This window comes from Gossypium hirsutum, chromosome D04 (genome assembly GCF_007990345.1).
Source record: "Gossypium hirsutum isolate 1008001.06 chromosome D04, Gossypium_hirsutum_v2.1, whole genome shotgun sequence".
NCBI lineage: Eukaryota > Viridiplantae > Streptophyta > Magnoliopsida > Malvales > Malvaceae > Gossypium > Gossypium hirsutum.
Window position 1 is genome coordinate 13,100,439 of NC_053440.1, and position 24,389 is coordinate 13,124,827.

Below are 24,389 nucleotides of genomic sequence, written 5' to 3' on the forward strand. Positions count from 1 at the left end.
ATTAAATTAGTTTATGGACATGTTACACAGTCGTCTATGTCTAAGGATTGCACGCATACAATTTAGAAATAAAAATAATTAAATGAAACAGTAAATTGAATCAGATATATGCTTCAACTATTAAAGAAAATAAAAGCGTCATTATGTAATCCAACCCGATGAGATTTATCTCATTGTTAGCACATAAAGTTCAAAACCAAAATAACATCCAACACCATTTTCATCATCCAATTCACGGGAAAACAAGGTAAGAAATACAGAAGACCTCTTTTTAAATTCTTTTTTCAACAACCCAAGATTATCGTCTTCTTTTTTAGGCAGATTTTTCTGCTACAAGTACAGTTGGGCTAAAACTGGTATGCATTGAGTGCTGACTCTGTCTTCTTGGAATTTCCATGGCATTTGTGTTGACAATATGTCCAACCTTTTACCCTGGAAAACCTTCAATCCTTTATTTCTCGTTCCTACACCTGCACATGCCAAACCAACACACGAAAAACTCCACTGCAAGTGATTTAAAAACATCTAATTCCAATACAGTCCAACTCCTAATGCAATATTAAAAATGCTAACTAAAATTTCCTAAAATGCAACAAAATGTAATTATGTACAAGAAATTAGCTTGGTCTAAAGGCATAAATTATAACTCTTTTCAAGAGTTATCAGCATAGCCTAAGGAGGAAAGGCTATATGAGCTTGGATCAATGATACTTAATTCTATTAAAGTGACGTGGGAGCACAAACAGAAAAGGTTGATGTTTTTAGACATTAACATCGTATGCCGCAGAAAGAGTGCTTTTGCTGATATAGAGCATCAGACCTATTCATATTAGAGAAAGTCATAGGTAAACTTGGTCTCCATGTTAGCAAATCAACCAAGACAATCAAGATGGTGAATTCCAAAGATGTCTCAACTATGAAAATAGCACAAGGAGTTGAGCTGCAAATCAACGAGTGGAAGGGCAAGAAATATTTTGAGGTAATTCATCTAGACAATTACGAATTCATCCTTGGCTTGAACTTCCTTGAAAGAATTATTGGGAAATGTGTCCATAGTGTAGTAAACATGTAACTGTTTTCTATTTATTTGAACGATGAATAAATAAATAAAGTTAATTTCACATTTCACTATTATGTCTTTTGTATTTTCTATCTTTTATATTTTGCATGCATAGCGAAATTGTGACAAGCACATATTAGCTCATTGATTGTCTAAAGTTCAAACTGAAAATAAGTGGCATTGCAAAGAACGATTACATTGCAAGAAAGACAACATACTTCAGTGGATAATCTAAATGATTCTATAATCTTGCAAAAGAATCAAAGTGAGTATTTGATTCAAATACTGAGAAGGATTATTATGTCGTCTACAATTCCAATTGGAAAGATGGCTAGTCTTCGCTATCGGAGCAATTGACTCCACGAGTAGAGACATAGATGTATTCATTGGTAGAATGATACATTGGACTGGACCCAAGATGAATTAATTCGAAATTCATTTGTGAATTAATTCACTTGTGACGTTCATGGTGTGATTTACTTAAATCCAAAGTTAGTCACTAACTATGCGTATGTAACTCATGTGCTTTGATATAAGTGGAGGCTTATGCTCTAAAGATGATCGAGTCCATAGCCGGTATGTTGGGTACATGACTTGTGTATGGCATGGCTTTACTAGCAACAGTGGAATTCATAGCTCAATTAAAGAGTTAAGGATATCCTCTCATTGGCATTGTGTGGATTAATAAATATGAAACGTGGCCATGGGTTGCTTGTTCTCGAACGAGCAATTTACCACAGTCATTTGTTGACAGTGATCATATTAATCATTAAGAATACACAATGGTGACAATGAGATAAAATAGGATTGTATTGAATGAACAGATTTAACTCAAAGGAATCAACGATATCATATGAGAGTAACACACACATGATGAGGTCATTGGACAAACCAAATGGATGAATTGCTTTCGTACAGAGTATACAATAAGGAGTTTTCAATCGTGGTACTTCTTGTGGATTGATTCCATGATTAAGTAATTGCAAATTATCGGAATGATGCTTCTGGTCCAATTGTATATGTCCAATTGGTCCCACCACTACCTCAACAAAATCTCAATCGGACTGCATTTCAATCAGAAAAAATTCTACGACTTTGGAAATAATTTAATTGAGTCAATTTATTCGATGTGGAATTAAGTTATGTGGTCATGAGAATTGTTCAACTAGAGAATTTGATTAAAGAATTTTCTTGAAAAATTAATTTGGAAAATCTAAGTAATTTTTGGAAAAATTAATTTTGATCAAGTAAAATTAAATTAATTAAATCAATTAAAATTAATATGATATTTTTGGAAGTTACTTTTCAAGTCAGACATTTGGCCCAATGGGTAATTAAACTTGAAAATTGGACCTGAGATCGTAAATTAGGCCCGATAGCCCAAAATTGAGACCAAGACCTAAAAACTAGTCAAACCGGACCGATAGTCCAACCAATGGCTAGACCAAACCGGCCAGGTCGTCATTGACCTAGACTGAACCGACAGCAACCGAACCGGCTCGGGTGCCGTAAAGGTGTCACACCTGCATTACCGGACATGGCGGTGTCGGTGGCTATGACGACGACATCCTGGTGGCTAGCAGCGGTTGGTCATCGGTGGTTGAATAGTGGAAAAGTTAAACTCTTACTGGGACTCTACCAGAGAATTTGATTTCAGATTTACTATTTCAAAAATAATTTTATTTTAATTGTTTAATATTAAATTTAATTTAATACTTATCTTAATAGTATTTTATTAATTTAATATTAAAGTGATTATCTTAATATTTTATTTAATTTAATAAGTACCTTGTAGATAAACATTCGATTATTTTAATAATATTTAATACTAAATTTAATTTAATATTTATTAAGATAAATATTAGTTTAAATTTAATATTAAAGTGATTAAGTTTAATTGTAGTTGAACTCTCTAAGCTCTCCCTATATAAAGAAAGCCTTGAGTCATTATTTTCACACACTTGAATTTAAGAGAAAGTTGTAAAGAGAAAATCCTCTAAAGAGATTATTCTAGAAAATTTCTAGAGATATCTTTCTAATTTACAACTTGACCAAAATTTTAGAGAAATTACAAAATTACCCCATTGGTAATTTTTGTGGAATTTTTTTCATTCGAAGCGAGCCCAAACTCCGCAGACGTGAGCTAGAGGATAGCGGAGAAGGCTACTTGGTCGAAGCGCTCATCCTAGACGAATCGAAAAGTTACAATTTTGATTAAATTTTTATTACTTTATATATCACAACCAAGATCTTGTTTTGAAAAAAAATTTAAAACTCTGGTTTTTCCCTAAATTTATTTTCCACTGCGTTTTCCAAACCTATTTTTTCAAATAGGAATGCATGTTGTCTTGGTTCCCTTTGCCGACTGCATTTATATATTAGATAATCGACAACAATGTTGTGTTGTGAGGGCGAGCCAAGACATGAAATTTGGAACCAAGGTATTGTTGACAATCTAGCTAGCTAAGGATGTTTCGTATGGGGATAACATTCACTCGGTAGATCACAGTGCAATGGAGGCCCCCTTGGAAATACTAGGGGCGAGGAAAATCGATATGAAGTCTGTTGAGTCATTAGTGGGGCTACCACCTATTAGAGAGGTGGGTTGTGCATCAAACTTTGGGAGAAAAGTAGTGATCCAAATAGGAAATTGGAGCGAGTAAATGCAATGAGCAAGGTACATATCAAACACTTATGCGTGAGGCTTACAAACCGAGTTAGCGGGAATACTCAAGGTTAACCCAGTGTTCAATGTGGGCATGCCGAAGCCTATGTGTACGGGTTAAGGGGATCTCGGTCGAGGCAAGTTACAATATGCGTGAGTAAGAATGGAAAACTCTTGCAAATAGGATGTACCAAAGATAAGTGAAACGGTTCGAATTAGGCAACAACAGAAGCTAAGGAAAAAGCTCCAAGGGACGGGACTACCCGATATTGAGACTAGTCAAGAAAAATCCAAGGCTTCAAGAAAGTTTTGAGGGAAATCAAACCAGTGTCATTCCAAGGACGCGACGAAGGCGTTACGAGAATGGGTAGGGGAGAATGTCACGGGTCATGGTTCAAAGCCTGTGACCATTACAAAAAAAATGACCCATGGAGTTCAATCTCTTTCATGTGGCTCATTTTACCCACTTGAACTAACCCGATTCAAAGAACAAGTGACGAAACTCATCTACTTTAAGTCTTGGTGGCCCAGTAAAGCACTTATAGTAAATTAGGGCTACATTGTTAAATATGGAAAGTAATCCTAGAAGATTGTAAGAGATTATAATCTAATAATATTTTATTGTATAATGTTTGGGGATTACATAAATCCCTCAATTGTAGGTAAGAATTGATCTCGTCTGTTGATGTAACTCAATCTATACCGTAGGTTTTGGGGGAGTGACCGTTGTCAGATCTACGAACATCTAGACTGAAAATACTACAGCAAATAAATATTTAATTAAATAATTGTGTTTGCAAGTATACGGGTTAAATTGTAATATAGTAAAGAATATTACAACAAAATACTCCGAGAAGCATTCCGAGGATCGTACCCAGGGGAGGTGAAATTAAACTTAAATTAACTTTCTACATTAATATGGCTAAACAGTAGTAATTTAATACTATATTACGAAAACCAAATTATCATGTATTAATTAACAAACATTAAATTATCTAAAACTAAAAATCAACCAATTAACAATCGAAATTTAATCCAATAAAATAGGCAGGAGATCAACTCACTTGAGTGCTCTTAATTAACTTTAGAACTCAAGTTTTATCGAGTTACCTATTAAGTAACTAATTAATACCTCTCGGCCTCTAACTAATTAAATAATTGACCAATACACGCTTACCTCTCGGACTCACTTTCTTGATCAAGATAAATTATAATTTACTCGATAAACTTATCTCTTGATCTCGTTTATCCTAAATTACTTCCTAGGGGAGTCACTTCTTAGGGTTTAACCGCACATAATTTAAACCAACTAGCTTGGATTTAAATCCTAATTCATTTGTTAATTAGTCACACATTTGTTCATTAATCTCCCTAAGGAATTAACTACTCATGGATCTATATGCAATAATCTCTAAACTCATATTTAACATATAAAACGATGACTTAAATAAAAGAAGATAATAGAAAAATAAGTTTGTTTCGATGCCTATTTGTGCTTGGAGGCGAAATCTCCTTTAACAATTACGAAGATCACTTCGATTGCAATTGGAATCCACAAAGAAATAATGATATATTAAATTAAAGGCTTGGATTGAAATCAAATCCAAGATAAACAAGAATAAAAAATATTAAAAGGACTAAATTGAAATAAAATAAAAACTAAAATAAAACTCTAAAATTAACAAAGTGGCTCACTTGGCCAAGCCTCCTAAAATGAGGCTAAAAACGCCTATTTATAGAGTTTATGATCTGACATAATTAGGGTTATTACACAACCTAAAAATCTTATTAAGTTACATTCTATGGACAAACGTACCCAAGCTTAATTTTTCTAACCGTCGCCTGGTGTCGTGACACCGTAGGACAAGTGTCGCGACACTGCCTTCATTTTTTGGATATTTTGTCTTCGCAGTCTGGTGTTATGACACCACTCTTCGATGTCGCGACGTTGTAGTCATCCTTTGTCTTCTAAGCCTAAAAACAGTGTCCTACACACTGAATGGAATCGTTAAATCATCCCTAGGCCTGTAATGGCCCATTAAGTCATTTTATAACTCAAAATTACGTAAAAACGCTTATTTTTCATAATTTAAACTTAAGATACTAAAAATCAAAAATGAAATAAAAACATATAAAAAACACTAGAAAACAAGCTCGTTAAGTGCCAGAAAGACCTTAATTTGCCACAATGAATTGTAGCAGATCAAACTCCTACACACTTAAGTCGTTGCTTGTCCTCAAGCAACAAAATAAAAACACACACAAACAAGAAAAATAAAACAATGAAACAGTGCTTGAGCATGCCACACACAAAGATTAGTTCGGAGTTATGTACACAGAACAATATGAATAAATTAGTAACTCTAACACGATATACAATCGACTCTAAAACCTCAATATCAAACACATTAGTTCATAAAGTTACAAAGTAAAAAAAATCAAGAATGTTAAGTACATTAATCAATCAAAATAGGTACACAAAATTTACATTTATGCTCGAAGAATACAAGTAATTAGAAATGTCAAATTTCAGTTAATTTTCATCTATAAATTGTAACACCCCATCCGACGTAGTACCTATTGGTGGTTTGTATAGGCAGATTGTTTGCTAAAGTATAAGCCAATGAAGGCTGATTTATGCCCTCTCTACCAGGCTAAGTTAGTGTGGGTTATCACAACATGATTGGAAGATTGTTTGACTAATCTAGTAAGCCTGTACAGGCTTGGTTGAAACTTCATCTTTTGGTGAAATATAGGTTACTAATCTATACGTCTTGGCTTGGTCGTTGTGAAGAGCCCATCAACCAGTGGATTCTCTTGGCAAGCCTTGTGTTGGCAGACTCTTCTGTTAGTATCTGCCAATAGCGGATTGTTAGGTCATGGACCCGATAGTTTCCTTTATGAGAACATGGGTATACTGTTCAGTTTTAGTTGATTTTTTTTAAGACCTAATTGGAAATTAACTAGAGTACAATGGATGTTTAAAGTAGGATTTGTCTAGAAATTATCATATCGGCCACAAAAAGAGTCTGAGTCAACTTTCCATGGTTGGCCACATGTAGGGTTATTGTGAGAGCTATGTGGGCTATAAATAACAGTATGCCTATTGTAGTGGAGGTTCTTATTTTCTTTTTCTGCCTTGTTTTTATTTTAGTACCCCCGGGAAAAGAAAGAACAACCTCGATAGAGAATAACCAACAAGTAACAAGTAAGAGTTGTGAAGTGTAGTAAAAGACTTGTGATGTAACAAACTACTTGGTGATCTTCTGTGAGTATCTAGTTTGTAATAATCATTTGTGAGTGTCCTTTGAGTCTTTGTAAGAACAACCTCGATAGAGAAGAACCAACAAGTAACAAGTAATAAGTGCAGTTTATGAATTCAGGTGACATTTTCCTTATGGAATATGGTAAGTTGTTGCATGTAATCATCTGCGTGTGCATGTAAGTGACAAGAAACAGACACGAATTCCTTCTTGCGCTAACTTGATTCTAAATATGATGGGTCACTGGTAGGGCATGTTAGTTGCTAACCAAATTGGCGTGTGTGTTAGGTTTCTAGTAGGACATGTCAGCTGCTAACCAGCCTAGCGATATGGGTGCTGCCATCAGTAGGGCATCTTAGTTGTTAACCATGGCAAAAAACCTTAAACTTATGGGAACACGCATGTGTCCGAAATAACGTGGATTATGATATCTTTTCTAATATGTTAATATGGGATCGAGGTTAGCACAAGGAAGGACGAGAAAAAGAGTAAGAAAATATGAATATGGATTTGTTGCATTTTATATATATCTGAAGAGAGGATTGAGATGTTGAGTAGGAACATTTGACACTGTAATTGCAGTATACGATAATATTGCATGATAAGTGGTAAATCTTAATCCTATTATTGTGTTGTGTACGTAACGTATCCATTAATTTGTTGTGTTTGGCATATAGTATTTGTCCTAGTGAAAGTGAATACGGTAAGCGTGTAAGTACCAGTCAAGCAAAATGTCTGAGATGATAAGGCTAGGAGTTGATAGAAGTCGTGTTCGTTAGGGGAAGTATCCGTTCTATTGATGTTAAGGCAACTGTTCTCTGGGAAAGTAGGGTCGGAAGGTATTCACCCGGTAATAGAGTCTGCCTGGGGATACTATCTGCCAAGGATAAGTATCAGCCATTGATATATGTATGAGGGTATACACCCAAATTTCTCTACGTGTAGAATGTTAACTTAATAATTTATATGTATGTATATATATACATGTTTTTCTATCCCTTATCGTTATTGGACAGGGTTGTGTATTTTTAATCTTGGAGCTCAGTAAGTTCTTTCGAACTTAGTCCATTTACTTACTTTTTCCAGGTAATACCTCAGCGTATATGGCTTATAGACGGGACTCAGCCAGATAAAGCGACCTCTGTTGTAAGCCTCACATATGATTGTTCTCTAACATGCATATACTTTTGTTTAGGGCGAGCGTGTAGCTTTATTTTGTGACCAACATTTGTAATAAGTTACATCTTTTGCCAAATCATTGTTTTAGAGAGAATGTTTGCATACTCTTAAAGTATAGGTTAAACCTTTGTAAATTATGGTTTATGAGATCATCTTTTAATCATATACGTCAAACTGATTTAAACTATATTTAATTGTCAGTGATGCACTTGAAACTTTTGCGTGGGTAACAACTCACTTTTTGTTTTATATAAACCTGTAAAATTTTGTAAAGCTTCTACTGAAAGTTCATTTTCAATTATGTCTTATATTTTATGACGTATCCTTGATTTGATTGTTTTATTATTTAAAATCTTGGGTTAACGCCCAGATTCAATGAGTGTACGCCAAAACCTTACTAAAAGTGAGAAGAAAATTTTAAACATGTGTTTTGTGTAACACTTCAGTCTACTAGCGGGGGTTGGGGTGTTACACAAATAGTATCACTTAGGCCACATAGCTCTTTTCGACTTGTAACGTTTTGCGACTTAGGTTGATTCAGAATGAAAGAACAGGCACAACAAAATGGTTTAAGCACAAAAATAGTTTGGCACATTATCTTGACCCCAATATTTTCCTGATTAGACCCTTTAGCTCACCACCTTATATCCCCTTCTTTCACCTACCTTTTTTGTTTGATTCCTAAGGTATAGTACAGTATTATTGAATACAATAGTCTTAGCAAGATAATTGTGCAAGAATGAATAAATCTTATTTTCTTTCTTTTTCTTTTCTTTTCACTCATTTTGCTTTTCTATTTTCTCGAGAACCTCTCATTTGGCTATTTTAGCCTTTTCAAACTTTTTCTTTTGATAATATTAATTTTATTATTCTCTATTTACATACAAGTTTGCAAGACTCTTATACTCACCATACTATACAATCCCTTAGGTTCACTCTTATTTTTCTTTTATTTTGGAAACCACCATGTCGTATCTACCTAACCCTCAATATCAATGGCCTAACGTCTAAGTTCGTACAGGGACCAAGAAAATCGGGTTAAGAGATTATATTTTTAAGGCTTATGGCTTCTAATGCGATTCATCAAGAAATAGGGATTTAAGCTCAAAAATAAGGTACTAGGGATTTTAAATTAAGGTTGGCTTTTTGGCTCGACAATGTCTACCAAACAATGCCTTCTGTCATCCCTAAGTGTCTCAATTCATGGATTACAATTAACTAAAAATCAACACTTTAACACTTATTAGTCAAGCAAACACATATGTTTTTCATGTGCCTATTAGTCATGTGGTATACCTAACACACTATTACCTATTCACAATGTAACAAAATGAACTAAATAGTGTGAAATTGAACAATCTAAAAACAATTGCTATCAAATCAAACTTACAATTCAAACACAGAATCCCATTTACATGCTCCTAACCAATCAAATTGTACTGCTAAAAGCTCACGCACAAACAGACACACAAAAACAAAAAATTAACGAAAACAACTTATAAAAACATAAAATTTTGAAAAATTTCTATGTTACCCCCCCCCCCACACACACACAGTTTATTTGGCATATTGTCCCTAATGTGTGTCCCATTAGATAGAAGAAGAGACTATTCGGTTTAAGTGTTGACATTCCTCTGATGTAATTGGGTGGTCCTCCTTGTGTTGATTTTGCTCTCAAATGTAGTACCTCATATCATACGGGGTTCCTACACATAAATTACATAACAGAAAAGCTATTACCAAAATTAAATAAAGTCCCAAAAAAATAAGATCATCTAAAATAAAAATAAAAGTCCCAAAAATAAAATAAAAATTAACAGTTTAAAATTTTTTTATCATAATAGGATCTGGCCAATTTTCCTCAATTATCCAGTCCTTTCCTCGACCAATTTTTAGTGTGGCGACCCTCGCTCCCGCAGAACTAGTAAGGCTGGTACGGCTTGGAATGTAAATTTTGACTCCTCTGACGAATGGTTGTTTTGCTCGAAACATCTTGCCAAAGTCCTTGTCATGGACCGGCTCTTCTTCTTCATCCTCATCACCGCCTTCTTCCTCTTCTTCCCATTCCTCGTCGGCTTGCCTAGAAAATTGCATGGTACGTATCAGTTCAATGGAGGCTTAGGCACTAGAATCTAATCCTTTGGGCGTAGTCAATCCCCAAAGGTGTCATCGATTGCATCCACTAGATAAGCCACTCCAAGTCGGTCATCTCGCTCAACCTTTGGCTTGCTTGCCCTTTTCCTTGCTCTTCTGCTTTAGCAGCTACGGAACATCCATCTTTTGCTTCCCTCGTATGTTCTAATCATGGATGTGTTTGTAGTTGAGCTCGAAGTACTAGGTATAGATAGAGTTCTCGAGAATTCTCTTCATTAGCTTAACGAACTATTCTATCGTTGACATCGGCACCTTCTTTCTTGCACGAGGTGTGGAAAAATATCCAAAACTTCTTGCCACTACTGCAATTAAGCATCAACTTATAAATCTACGTGCCAATACAAACCTGTCAATGCTACAAAATACAATAAGAAACACAGCTCAAAAAGCGTTAACATTAGAAACGTTAAGCCTGGTGAGATTCGCATGCAGATAAATTAAATCCACATTTTGGTCATTGAGAACATGATTGCCTGATTGAAAAATAATGGGATATTGGTGCTCGGTGACGCCTCTCCCTTGGTTAAGTAAGTAACAACCTCATCCATATCTATGTCTTGGAAATAATTGATTTCTAATGCATCTAAAGCGTCGGAGACATAGTATGGAGAATTATAAAAATTGCAAATTTCTCGGGGAGTACATAGGACCTCTTTGCCTCGGACGATCACATGAGTCTAGATGTCATGTTGTGATTTATTCTTTTCTCACTCTTTTAGCGAGCCATAAAACTCGTACACGACAGAGTCGATCATCGACTCTCTCGGTGTGAGGTAAAAACCAGTTTATTGGTTCACACAAATTAAATCCCAAATCTCATCATTCAAATCGAATAATAGGTCAAACCCGTATTCTTGAATACGTATTTTACCTTGGAGTTCCAAAAAGTATTTCTTGACTTCTTGGCTCTGAAATTAGGTAGAATCCAATACGGCCCACAACACAATAAGCACTTCACTAGCTTCTTCTCACTCTCATTAGCCTTCTTGGCTTCAACAACCCTTACGATCGAACCAAGCCTTATGGCCTCTTCTTCCGACTTATCATCCCCTTTGATAATCGAAAACATGGATCTTTTTGAACAATTCCTTACCAGATTCATGTCATCGCAAAGGAAACAATTTATCTCGCTCCACTTATCCTTCGAGTTGTTGACTTTTCACTTCCCATTTCGTGGCTTCCCATTGCCAACTCATCATTTCCTTCTTCATCTTCCTTTTGGTATCCCCCACCATTGTCCAACTTTTTGGACTTGGACGTCTCGAACTTGTCTTTCCTTGAACCAAGCTCAACAAAGGACTCTATCTCGACCATGGCAACAGTAAGCTCAGTGATACCTTTTCAACACAACTCTCAATTCACTCAAGGCTTCAACTCATCTTTGAACCAATAAAATAGTTCTTTCTCACTCAAGTAAGAGATCTAAAGCATCAACTCGTTGAACACCCGGACATACTCCCGAATAGTGTCTTATTGTGTAAGCTGTCATAACTTTGCCCGAGCCACCTCCTCGGCATATTATATGTAAAATTACTTCTTCAACTCTCTTTGGAACTCCTCATAAATTCCAGTAGTCGTCCCACCACATTTATCATCTGTGGACTTATGAAGCTACCACAAAAGAGCAACATCAGTAAAATAAATCGAAGTAGCGTTTACCTTAACGACATCATCCTCAATATCCATCACTCAAAATTATTGCTTCATTTCCCACAAGAAGTTGTCCACTTCTCTAACGAACTTGGCACCCTTGAACTTCTCTGGTTTGGGAACAGTTATTGCTCATTGTTTCAGCCTCGAAGCCAACATCTCATTACTCAAAGAAACCTTGTAAATCGTGAGCTCCCCCTTAAGCTTCGTGATCTTTTCCATCAAGACTGACACCATAGCCTCAAGAGCATCATTCCTTTCATCTACTTACCCGTAGTGCAATTGAGTACCATCTGCATCTTTTCCACAATAGAATTAAGAGACTCCAACACAAAGTCCCTGAGTTGATCCCTTATTGAGTCCAACTCATCAATGTGTCCCTCAACCACCTTGAGTGTCTACCATATGTCCCCCACAGGCTCCTCGAGATTGACCACTAGTTCTTTCAAAGTCAATAGCATGTCCCTCGATCGGCTTTGTTTCCTGGCCTTCCCACAAGTTTTTATTGGCTCATTCTAATCAGTAACTTCTTTCGTCATCTTAAATAGTGCCTTCACAACCTTAGCTATGATACCAACTGTCATGAGGCTAGACCTTTCCTCTCGCAATCCGTGTGGCCTTAGACAATTCCTTCACTTCAAATATGCCCAAGTTAGCTTAACTCTTGCAAAGTGAAAATTCTTGTAAAATTCCTCTAGGGCACCAAAATATAGTGAAAGCAATCTTAAAGATAAAAGAAGCTCGAAAGAGCAAAATAGCCACAGAAAAGTAAAGAACACAAGGTGTTCGAGTAAATACTCTCAATTTAGTATTCATTACTAAAGAATAGAATACAATAGATTCAATAGCTGATTACAAATTAAGGGGAGGCTCTCTATTTATAGTTAAGCTCCCCAAAAATTGACGGTATAGATTGAATTACATCGACGGATGAGATCAAAGTCTATCTACAATTAAGGGATTTACACAATCTCTAATATTACAAAATCAAATTTTATCAAATTAAAAATTTTCTAAGATTACTTTCCCAACTGAGGTAGCCCTAATTTCCCATAAGTGCTTCGTTAAGCTACCAAGGCTTCAAGTAGATAGGCTTCGTCACTTGTTCTTCGAATCAGACCAGTTCAAGTGGATCGAATGAGCTCCATTTAATATGTAAACCTGCATGGGATGCTTTTTGTGCTTTGGTAATGGACTTTAAACCGTGGCCAGTGACATTGACCTCTAGTTAAATTGTTCTTGTTTTCTTCTTTTTACCCAAAAAAAATTCTTACATAAACGTAAGGAATTTTTTTATTATATTAAAATTCAATTTTTGAATAGATTAAATTTGATAAATATTAAATTATACTTTATATACATGTTGAGTTAAAATTTCTTAAGAAACAACAACTGAACTCATTTTTACCATTAATCTCACCATTGTCAACCTAGGATTTGATGGATTTTTGTGTGAGAAAATGAAGCTCGGGAGAACAAACTTCAACAAGGTAAGAATAGTTTTATGCTAACTTTCCCCACAAGATATTTGAGTTTATTCGTTATGAGAAAGCTTGGAAAGAATTTTTATTAATATTTTGATATATTTTTTGTGTATGAAAAAATGTTGAATTATGAGAATGAAGTTTCCAAGCTTAAATGATGGCAAAATCAAGATTATGTGTTGTAGAGCATCCAAAAGAGTAAGTAACCTTGGATAGTCTTACTTTTATTATGCTAAAATGTTTAGGAAAGTAAAGAATTTAAGTTATTAATATGAAAATAGTGTAATAAACATGAGATTTATTATATGAATAAACATGAAATGTGTTATTATTAGGTGAATGTGTTTAATATATCACTTGAATGACATACTTAACAACATTTGCATTAAAATAGTTTTGGACAATAGCAGTAGTGTGACTTCAAAAATCACCAAAAATTGTTAAAATTGAATTAGAAGTTAAGCCACATATGGTTTGAAAGCTTATTGAGTATAGTTTTTATTGGAACTAACAGAACTTGCATCCAAATTAGATAATAGGAGATAAATCTGTTTAAGTGAGGGAAGGTTAAAATTGTTAGTAGCACCCCATGTTTTGACTTTGAAAATTTGTTGAAATTTGTATGAATGAAATGATGATCTTTATATGTTAGAAAATACTATTAAGTCTAATTTCTAATGAAACAAACAAAAAAATTCATCCAAATTAAAAAATAAGAGAAAAATATTTTTGAGTGAAGAGAAGTCAGAGTTGTTTGGCAACAACTTTGTCCTGACTTTAAAAATTTGCTGGCATATGTGTATGTCACGTGGCTAAAACTTCCATCTCTTGACCTATATGGCCTTATACGATTTCTTGATTTCAAATCTACCTAATTTAGCCTAACTCTCTCAAAAGTGAGAATTCTCGATATAAATTCTCTAAGACGCCGAAAATAAAGCGGAAGCAACTCAAAACAAAAAAGCAACAAAAGAACAGAAAATGCCACAAGAAAGCAACACACATAGGTCTTTGAGTAAATGCTCTCAAAGTATCTCTATTACTTTGAAATATTACAATTTAGTGATTAAAAATGAGGGAGAGGAACTCTATTTACAGTTGAGTTGCCCCAAAACCAATAGTACAGATTGAGTTACATCGACAGTCAAGATTCGAACCTATCTAAAATTGATATTCTTAAGGGATTAACTCAATCCATTAAGATAAAAAAATCAAATCTTATCATATTAAATATCTTCTAATATGAGTTTCTCTATTTACCATGGTAGCCTTAAATTTCTTTAAGTGTTTCACTTGGTCACCAAGGCTTCAAGTAGATGGGTTTCTCCACATGTTCCACGAGTTGGGCCAGTTCAAGTAGGTTGAATGAGCTCCATTTCATCAATTGACCTCGATGGGACGCTCTTTACGCATTTTTCACGGGTTTTGATCCTTAGCCCGTGGCATTCTCCCTTACCCATTCTCTCAATGCCCTCGTTGTATCCTCAGAATGAGACTGGTTTGATTCGCATTGGAACTTTCTCGATACCTCGGCTGATTCCTGACTAGCCTCTCTATCAAGTAGTCTCGTCCCTCGAAACATTTTTCTTAGCTTCCGTTGTCTCCTAAATCGAACCATTTCTCCTCTCTTTTGTACATCTCGTTAGCAAGAGCCTACCACTCTTACTTCCCCACATTGTGACTTGCCTCAATCAAAATCTCCTTGATTAGCTCAAATAGGCTTTGGTGTACCCACATTGAACATTTGGTTAACCTTGAGTTTTTTTTTTTGAAAACTCCGATTTGTAAGCCCCTCAGCTTATCCGCTTCAAAACTCTGAAAGGACCCCTGTGTCTTTGCCAAGCCAACAGTAAGTCAAAATGAAAAACATTAGATGAGTGTTTGGAAGTACCTCGCTTGTATCATTTACTCGGTCTAATTGCCTAATTTGTATCACTACTTTACCCACATTCTGATGCACAACCCAACTCTCTCATAGGTAGTAGCCCCACTAATGACTCAACAGGCTTCACATAGGTTTGTCGCCCCTCTAGCATCTCCAATGGGGTCTTCGTAGCACTCCTTCGATTTACCAGAACACCCTCAGTTAGTTGGATTTCCGACAATACCTTGGTTCCTCCTTTCATGTCTCGACTCACCGACATAACACATACTTATTGTCGAGTATCCAAGATACACATACAATCGGAAAAAGGAATCAACAAAGCATTAATCCGATCAGAAAATTCAACTTAAGAACGAATTCATAATCATCTAAATGAATTACCTCGAAATCTTTATTATCTTTCCACTCACCGATTTTGTAGCACCACTCCTTGTGCTACTCTCATAATTGGGACCGCTTTGGAATTAATCGTCTAGATTCTCTTAGTCTATTTGCTAACTGAGAGACCAAGTTTACCCATGGCTCTCTTCAATATAAACAAGTCATGCTCCCGTAACGACAAGAGCACTCCTCCTCCGACCTATGATGTTGATATCCACAAACATCAACATTTCTGCTTGTGATTCCTCTTCGCTTTAGCAGAGTTAAGTGTCATTGATCCAAGCCTCAACATATTTTCCTCGTCAGGCTCCGAATCATCTTCTTTAATGATCATGGATGGCATGGATCGTTGTGGCTAGTCCGACACTCTATATGGCCCACTACATAAGAAGCATTGTATTAGCTTCTTTGTTGGAAAAAAATTCAGTTTGAAAATGGTTTTCTTGCGTAACGAAAAATAAAAATTTTGAAAATCAAGCCGTTTTGTGATATTTACAAAAAATAACTCTTTACCGAAATCACACATTTATTAGTCTTGGCTTTCAACCAAATGCCCTTCTCTACTATTCTCGTACCACGAACTACTTCGAGTGTGAGCTCGAACGATTCAAATCAAATACAAAATCAGAAATAGTTTTCTTTACTTTTAGTGTAAAAACAATCTATCTTAATAGAAACCAACAGAATTGTTATTTCGGAAAATAGAATTAATACTTAGAGAATAAACTCTCACTATTTTCGGGTAGAATAATAATATCTCAAAAGTCTATATTTAGCCCTATATGTATCATTTATTTATAGGGATAAGAGGTAAAATCCTAATTGAATTGTAGATATCTATTTCAATAGAAAAATGAACTTCTAGTCTAACTAGAAGTAGGTGGGGTGACAACCTTAGTTAAACAAACTAGGGTTTGTCGCCTCTCTCTTTAAACATGAGGCGTTTTTGGGTCTCTTTCATATCGAGTTCAATTACAAATACTTCATGAACTTTTAACTCAGTACTTTATAATTCAATACAACACGATATTTATTTTTATTTTTTTCCCAAAATAAACATCTTAAATTAATTTAAATAATTAATTTCTCTATTAAATAATTTTCTTAACCTAATTCTAATTCTGTTAAAATCATGACAACTTTACCGTAAAAGAATCTACGAGAAAATATATTGAATATTTCTACATTCAATGGATTCACAATGACCAGTAAATTTATTTTCAGTTTTAAACTTCATTTATTTGAAAAACATAAATTCATTTTCAAGTCATTTTCATTTTAATTTAGAGAATGTCTTATTCATTTTCAAATGTTTCTCATTTCTCTAACTTTTCCATTTCTATCTATTTCTGTTCATTTGATTCAACATGCAATTCATTTATAGTTTCAATGAGCTAGCGAAGGGACCGATTGGACTATACAATTAGGACTCAAATTATTTATAATTAAGCTCCAACTTTTTGTCTATTAATTATAAATTTATTTAATCACGAAGTCATTCCACTATAGTATCATGACTGAGCTCTCCCCAACGACATACCATTATGAAAATAACCCGATCAGTGCTCATCCAATGACCTTGTCATAAGTGTTTTACCCTCATAGAATATCATTAATCGCTCTGGGATAAATTCGTTTTCCCAACATGATCCTATTTTATCTCATGATAACCATTACAACTTTCTTCGTGAAAAGTCAATTACTATCAAATAGTAATCAAGTCATTCATCATAAAAATGAACAACCTGTAACCACGTTTACTTTTCATCACGCTTACTTTTCATCAACCCTATAATGTCAGTGAGAGAATATCATTTACCCATATCTCGACTTATTAATTTTACTATTGTGAACGACGCTACTTTGAGAAAATAAAATGTATTTACCTCAAATCCAGATATTATATTAAATATAAAATTGGGAATCACCAACCAATTTTCTATAAGCACATTTTTGTACACCATCCATCCATGATTGATTGAGTAGAATAACATGAAATATCAAAATTTATATAAATATATAGCAACTTAACCTAAGAGCTGTTTACTAACCAATGGTTCAGCTATTAATTTCAGCTGACAACAGTTTCCAACAGCTTCCATATGTTGCACTTCGAAAAATAATTGGCCATCACTCTCTAAAAGTATTCATTCTAAATCATGGCATGTAATGATATCAACTTTACAAAACAATTTGTATGATCATTCAAGGACATTTCCTCTGACAAGTCTTCCAAAAAAAAGTATAATCCAAGTTTAATTCTATAAACTATCATATCGCTAAAAGTTTGTATTAATGGAGTCATAATTGAAAGGGAGCGGATATGGTAAGCAAACAAGCAATCCCAATATCAAAACTAAAACTCCAAGTGCAACATACTTGTTCTCAGGATCAGTGATTTCCTCCGACAGTGGTGCAATGGGCCCTCTTTGCGAGATGAATATGAGAACCACCCAGTAAAATGCCACGTCATTGAACAATGAAGACAGTCCTAGCAGTCCAATGGAGAGTGAAGTGAAGCGAGCTGAAGCCTGTTCAATTAAAAACTTGGTTAATTTTAACTCTTGGTTATTCCACAACATATTAATTTCGTAAAAAAGAAAGAACTTTTTAGGTCTTATGTTCTACCATAACCAAGAAAGGTTTCTCTTACTTGGATTCAGATGTGGATATTGAAAGAAATATATGTTTGATATAGATACGGGTATATCTAATTATTTTCACATATTTGAAGGGTTTTTAGAGGATCATATCCTTATGTCTATGTTTGAATAGTTATGTTGTTGCTTCGACTCGTTATTTTTCTTGAATTACATATATTTGACTCCCGTGTTTAACAACAGTTCAGACATTGGTCTTGAAAGATATGATCCTTAGAGATCTCTCCAAAAAAAGGAAAAAAATTTAAAATTTTGAATATAATCATATCGGACATATACCTATAACTAACATTCTACCCAAACCTGAGTAGCATAGACTGTTTCATTTCTTTTAACTAGAAATGAAGTACCTTTCTTCCCCATATTGCAAAGGAGATCCGGCCCCCATCTAGCTCCCCTGCAGGAATGCTGTTGATGGCATTAATGAGTAGCCCAGCCCATGCCCAAATTACAAGTGGGTTGACCGATATAGGTGTGCCTTCCTTCAGTACATCACCTAGAAGCAGCTTTGCTGTAAAAGGAGAGAAAGCTCACAATCAGAATACATCAAATAATAACCTGATTGCCGAAAAGCATATAATGCTAGGGAAGAGCATGACAGCAAATGCACTACAAGTTATGACTGCCACTGTAGTAGAACATCAGAAGACTGATCACTGTTTTAACATGTATATTCCTATGTTATTTGGATTTGAATATGAGTGTCAAATACAGGTATGTTCAAATTTTTATAAGTTTTTTTCATGTATTTGGAGTTGAATATGTGTCACGCATATCCGACATGGCTGCTTTAAGATAAATGAATGGTCTGAACAACAGAAGTTCTTTACCTACACCACCAGCAAGAAATGATTCATGAAACACAGAAGCATCAACAACAACTCCAATACCATCGCTAGGTGGCAAGATGAAACCTAGAAGGAATAGAACAAAACCCAAAGAAAAACCAGCTAAAGGTCCAGCTGCTGCAACCTTGAGAAGGTCTTCACGATTGGGTACGATATTTTTTATCCTTGTTATGGCACCAAAAGAGCCTATCTGCCATCAAACACAGTCCATTAGACTTGCCGCATTCATATTTATAAAATATTCATCCAATAGTTCAGAAAATGTAGGGAAAATGGTTGCAATTTATGAATTCATAAACAGACACCGTAGTCATAAGAAGAAAAGATATACTGGTGTCAGATAAAAAGAATGTTTGTCATACAGATTCCTACAAGATTGACTACATATGTGCTTCACTAAATAAATTAAAGAACTTAACTGCTTTGGGATCCAAATGTTAATGAAAAATTGGAAATGTCAAGTCTCTTATTCTACATTTTTCTTTAAGCATTCGTATCCAGTACTCGAGTCCGATATATGTTCGGACATGGACATGAGAATGTGACTCTCCAAAATAGGGGTGGGCCATTATAACGGCCTAGGGGTCCTTTTGGCCCCTAAAAATTTTGGAAAATTTTGATTTTTCCCTTAAAATTTTTAGAAAACTTTAATTAAGCTCTTAAAATTTTAGAAAAGTCTCATTAATCTCAAAATTTTTAAAAATTTTAATTAGACCCCCAATTCTTTTAAAAAAATATCTTATTAAACTCTTAAAATTTTTGAAAATGTTACTACGCCCCCCAAAGGTCAAAACTTAATCCCAGGATCAGCCACTGCTCCAAAGACCCTCCAAGATATATGGTAATGTTCTTATCTATGATTTCCACACTAGATTGCAGTAAAGATATAAGGTACCAACTAACAGGAACACAAAAGGGAAAGGAAAAGAGAAGTTTGTTCCGAAACAAAGGATTAATGAAAAGAATTATATATATCACCTGCCAACTTGGAACAAAGAAAGGAACACCAAGCTTAACTCCTGTGCTCTTTGCTACTAAGATGTGGCCCAATTCATGTACCCCCAGAAGAAGTGCAGTAACAAAGGCTCCAGGTAGACCATTCGATAACAAGTTGAGGTTGTCAAATGTTGATCTGGACCATTAACAAAATCATTCGCAGTAATGCAATAAGACAAACTGAATGATCTGATGGAAAATTCTCCTAATTCTAAGAAAGGGGAAACAAAGAAAAAATCAGAAACAATCAACTTAAACTTCCAAGAACCAAGAGAAAAATAACGATGATAGAAACGAGTCCTTGCAAGAGAGAGAGAGAGAGGAATCTTTGTCAAGAAACCTAGGACAGATATTTTCCGAAAGGAATAAACTAAAGTGACAAGGCTAATGTATTATTTACCATCTTAAAATACTCAAACTGAGTGATCGATCAAATAAGTATTTATGAGCTTGGTACAATTCTCAAAACATGATCCTCAGAAGGGAAAACAGCCTAAATAGTAGCATTTTTGTCTTGCTTATGATTTGGTTATGATGACAGGAATAAGCCACAGTTAATATTTTGATTAAGTTGTCAGAATGAAAGTAATAGAAAATCATACAATAAGTTGGACTGCAATGCAGGCACATTCCGAAGAAGTAAGGTAAACACTGTAAACAGACCAAAAGCCCCAGCTGCCAACCACTCAGGGACAGCTGCAAAAAGGATACTTTAGTCTTAATGGCAATGGCTTTGGTGTATGACATGGATGACATTAAACTTTTGAATAACATAATAGCATAGCCAAGTACCAGTTGTCTCGGGTTGCAAAGTTGTTTTCGGGACAACAACTGCCACTGGTTTGTCATCTTCTGGATTGATAAGAAGGAAAAGCTTATATTCATCGTCAAATTTGTTCTGTATATTCATTTAGAAGAAATTAAATAAAGAATCAGCCATTAACCTCCACAATAGTACAATGGAACAAGCAGAGTAAACATACCTGCATCCTAGTAGATATCTTTTCATAACTTCTAGCAGCTTGTCCCCGAAGATTTCCTTTGAACAATACTCCACCCTATCAAATATCACGCAAAAAAAGAACATAAATAAGAAACAAAAATAAAATTGCTAACAGTTTTCTGCTATCTTATTCTCAAGGACAATATAACACCTATTGAAGGAGAAGTTCAATCTATAACCACGTAAATATTATTATCTCCATGGATATGTTATGAATTCAAGTTGCAGAGGCAATTTTAGTTGATTTCAGCCCCTTAAGAATCTTCTGATACATGTTTGAAAGAAAAGGAAAAAAAGGATCAAGGAAGCCTAGAACTATCAAAATAACTAACACACCTCATAAGGTTCCTGGCTCGTTACAAAGAACGTATCAAATGCAAATACTTGATCCTTAAGAATGTCAATGATTTCCTTTGGAATCCTCATTGATTCATCCAGTTGTTGTGGCTGTTCAGGAAACAAGGGAAGATGTAAAAGAAGCAGGAAAAGAAGATCTCTCTTGTAAATTCCAGCCTAGGAAGTGATACAGCATCATGATCACCTTCACACTTGGCAGAGGCGATCCACTAGTAACTTCAATAGCGTCATCCTCCTGTATCAAACACAATCCTGATGTGATAAAGGTTGAGCAAGCTATGATTAATGTTTTGCAGATTACAAAATGGCAGCTGAATGTGAATTCATGTACTAAAATACTTCAAATTGTAGGTATGGCAGGAGCTTGCTTGGACTCAAGGTCAGTGTCGGATGCGTATGCCCAAATTTCTAAGTTTTCCATATATTTGAGGAGGTTCATACTCCCATACCAATATTCGAACATAATGCTAGTTATAGCTATAGCTAAACTACCATCTAGCTTTCAATTGGACAAAAACATTTCTATCAAAATAGAGAAACGGGATTAAAAATCACCAAAAGTTACGAATTTAAGGAGATGAACATGAAATCTAACAAAGTGGCCTGCAAAAAGCACAGTAGCACGATCTTGCATTGAGAACAAACCTGGCAACTTTGGACATGATGGATTATACAGACATGAGCAAGAAGAACACGAAAAAAAATTACACAAATGCAAGAACATTCAGATTTTATATAATATGAAATATTAGCATATTAAAATTTATATAAATATATACTACCTTAAAACACGAGACAAATACCATCTCTAATTGAGAACCAAGTAATGTAGGGGCTTGCCTATTGCCCTATTCTGTCACTATAAGGATACTACTACAGAATAGAAATTTAGTACCTGCACAGCACCTTGAGCTGTAGTTTCTGCATCATTATTGTTTATTTGTTGAACATTTATGGGCTGCAAATCAATCTGGGAATCTTTTTCCTCTACAGAATCAGTTGTTGCCGGCTTTTCTCCACTTTCATGCTTATCTTCCTCCTACAGACATTCAACATCGAACATCAAAGAACATTTCCCTTTTCATCTAAAAATAAACCATCTTGAGCTAACTGCTGGATCCAAAATTGCAAAAATACCACATGTTGAGTGCATTCACAAAGTAGCTCATAACTTCTTGATAGATTCATTAATGAAAAATGCAATAATTCCAAATTTGTATCAACATAGAAAAGAAAATAAAAAAAAGGAATTTTTTTTAGAAGTCCGAACTAATTGAGTAATAAAATAATTACCACATCATTATTACTATCTGGTCCAGTTTCTGTTTCAGTCACTCTACAAAACATCTCTCTTTTCCTGAAAAATCTATAAGAGGAATAAAGAATTAGTTCATAAGCTTTCTTCTTTAGCAGAATATTTTTAAAAAAATAATGAGAAAAAAAACTACCTAGGGACGCGAGAAAAATTCAAGCTCCTTAAACGACACCGTTGCGACTTAGCAAAGCTCGAAGACGACAACAATGGCTGAAACCGAAGATCGCAGCAAGAGCTACATTGAGATAAGACACCAAAGTTCCCGCGGAAACTTGCTGCTAAATTCATTTTTTTATTTTTTCTAAAAGAAATGAAATCCAAATTCCTCAAAAGACGTAAATTTAATTCAATTGAAGATCAAATTCCATTGGAAAAAAAATTCAATACTTTATGAAAATTTTGCTTCGCAGATTTTTAAAAGAGAGATTGGAGTTTTTTTTTTATGTTATTTTGGAGTCTTATCCGTTTTGCTGTTGCTCGTTGCATCGAAGGAGTTACTGCGAGAGAACGATATTTCTGGGAGATCCGATTATTGAAAGGCGAAACCTATTGCACCAGTTGTATTGAGACACGTGTATAGTGAAATTGCGTGTACTATTTTGAGTGGTGCTGTTGTTGAGGAATCTCAATTTTGAGAGGCTACTTAGATATTTGATGAATATCTGAATAGTAGCTTACCTGCTTGGTAATGCTTGAAAACAAAACCTTAGTCACTCTAAATTTCTTTTTAGGATTTTTTACTTAAATAATATAAAATAATTAAATAAATACTTACAAATCTAGATAGAAGCTACAGTAAAAAACCGGTGTCACCTGGTCAATCGACGGTACTAGACTAAAATATAATGACTTAAAATATTTAGGGATCTGATATGCAAAATTACCATTTTGATTGAAAAGCCTTCAGATAGTTTAGGGCACTAAACTTCAAATAGGGTAAATTACTTCATAAACCCTTCTTATTTATTATTTCTTTTTGTTTCCCTTCAACACAAAAAAAAATAGAGAGGCCTCTTACCAATTAGTCCAAAATATTTTTTTACTAAAACGTATTTTTGTAAAAAAGCGAATTTCAGACTGGAAATAAATTTTATTTATTTTTTAAAAACTAAATCTTTTGTTCAAATACTTTTTTGTAAAATTATTTTTCGAAAAATTATTCAAACTAGAAAAAATATTTTGAAAAAAATATTTTTCGATAAATAAATAAAATTTATTTTCAGTTTAAATCGATTTTTTTTTAAAATGCTTTTTAGTAAAAAAAAACTTTGTGAACTAATTGGTAATAGGCCTCTTTATTTTTGGTATGGAAGGGAAATAAAATAAAATAAATAAGAAGGGGTAATTAAGCAATTTACCCTTTTGAAGTTTAGTGCTGCCAAGCTGTCAAGTAGCACCCTTAAAGCTTTTCATCACATTTCAGTCTGATGCTGCCGATTGACCAGGCAGCACCCATAAAAAAATTTAAACCTAATGTGACCGATGGCTG

General features: G+C 34.6%; 1 protein-coding gene across 1 annotated transcript; it reads right to left on the reverse strand.

Annotated features, from left to right (window-relative positions):
- Positions 1-17,709: 17,709 nt before the first annotated feature.
- LOC107956289 (probable zinc metalloprotease EGY2, chloroplastic) lies at positions 17,710-23,446 on the reverse strand. Its single transcript, XM_041092006.1, has 12 exons — positions 23,034-23,446; positions 22,879-22,951; positions 22,481-22,624; positions 21,770-21,820; positions 21,565-21,675; positions 21,209-21,283; positions 21,018-21,123; positions 20,828-20,921; positions 20,208-20,361; positions 19,212-19,419; positions 18,732-18,892; positions 17,710-18,252 (listed from the first exon to the last, which is right to left on the reverse strand). Exons 1-12 carry the CDS (start codon positions 23,186-23,188, stop codon positions 18,001-18,003), a joined length of 1,584 nt encoding a protein of 527 aa, XP_040947940.1. The 5' UTR covers positions 23,189-23,446; the 3' UTR covers positions 17,710-18,000.
- Positions 23,447-24,389: the final 943 nt, after the last annotated feature.

What these genes read in the sequence shown, in the direction of transcription:
- LOC107956289 (XM_041092006.1), bottom strand. Translation starts at nt 23,188, where the DNA reads ATGAATTTAGCAGCAAGTTTCCGCGGGAACTTTGGTGTCTTATCTCAA. An exon ending in AGATATCTACTAGGATGCAG is followed by an intron (nt 21,124 to 21,208) that starts GTATGTTTACTC and finishes ATGAATATACAG; the next exon opens with AACAAATTTGACGATGAATA. An exon ending in TCTTTGTTCCAAGTTGGCAG is followed by an intron (nt 19,420 to 20,207) that starts GTGATATATATA and finishes GTTTGATGGCAG; the next exon opens with ATAGGCTCTTTTGGTGCCAT.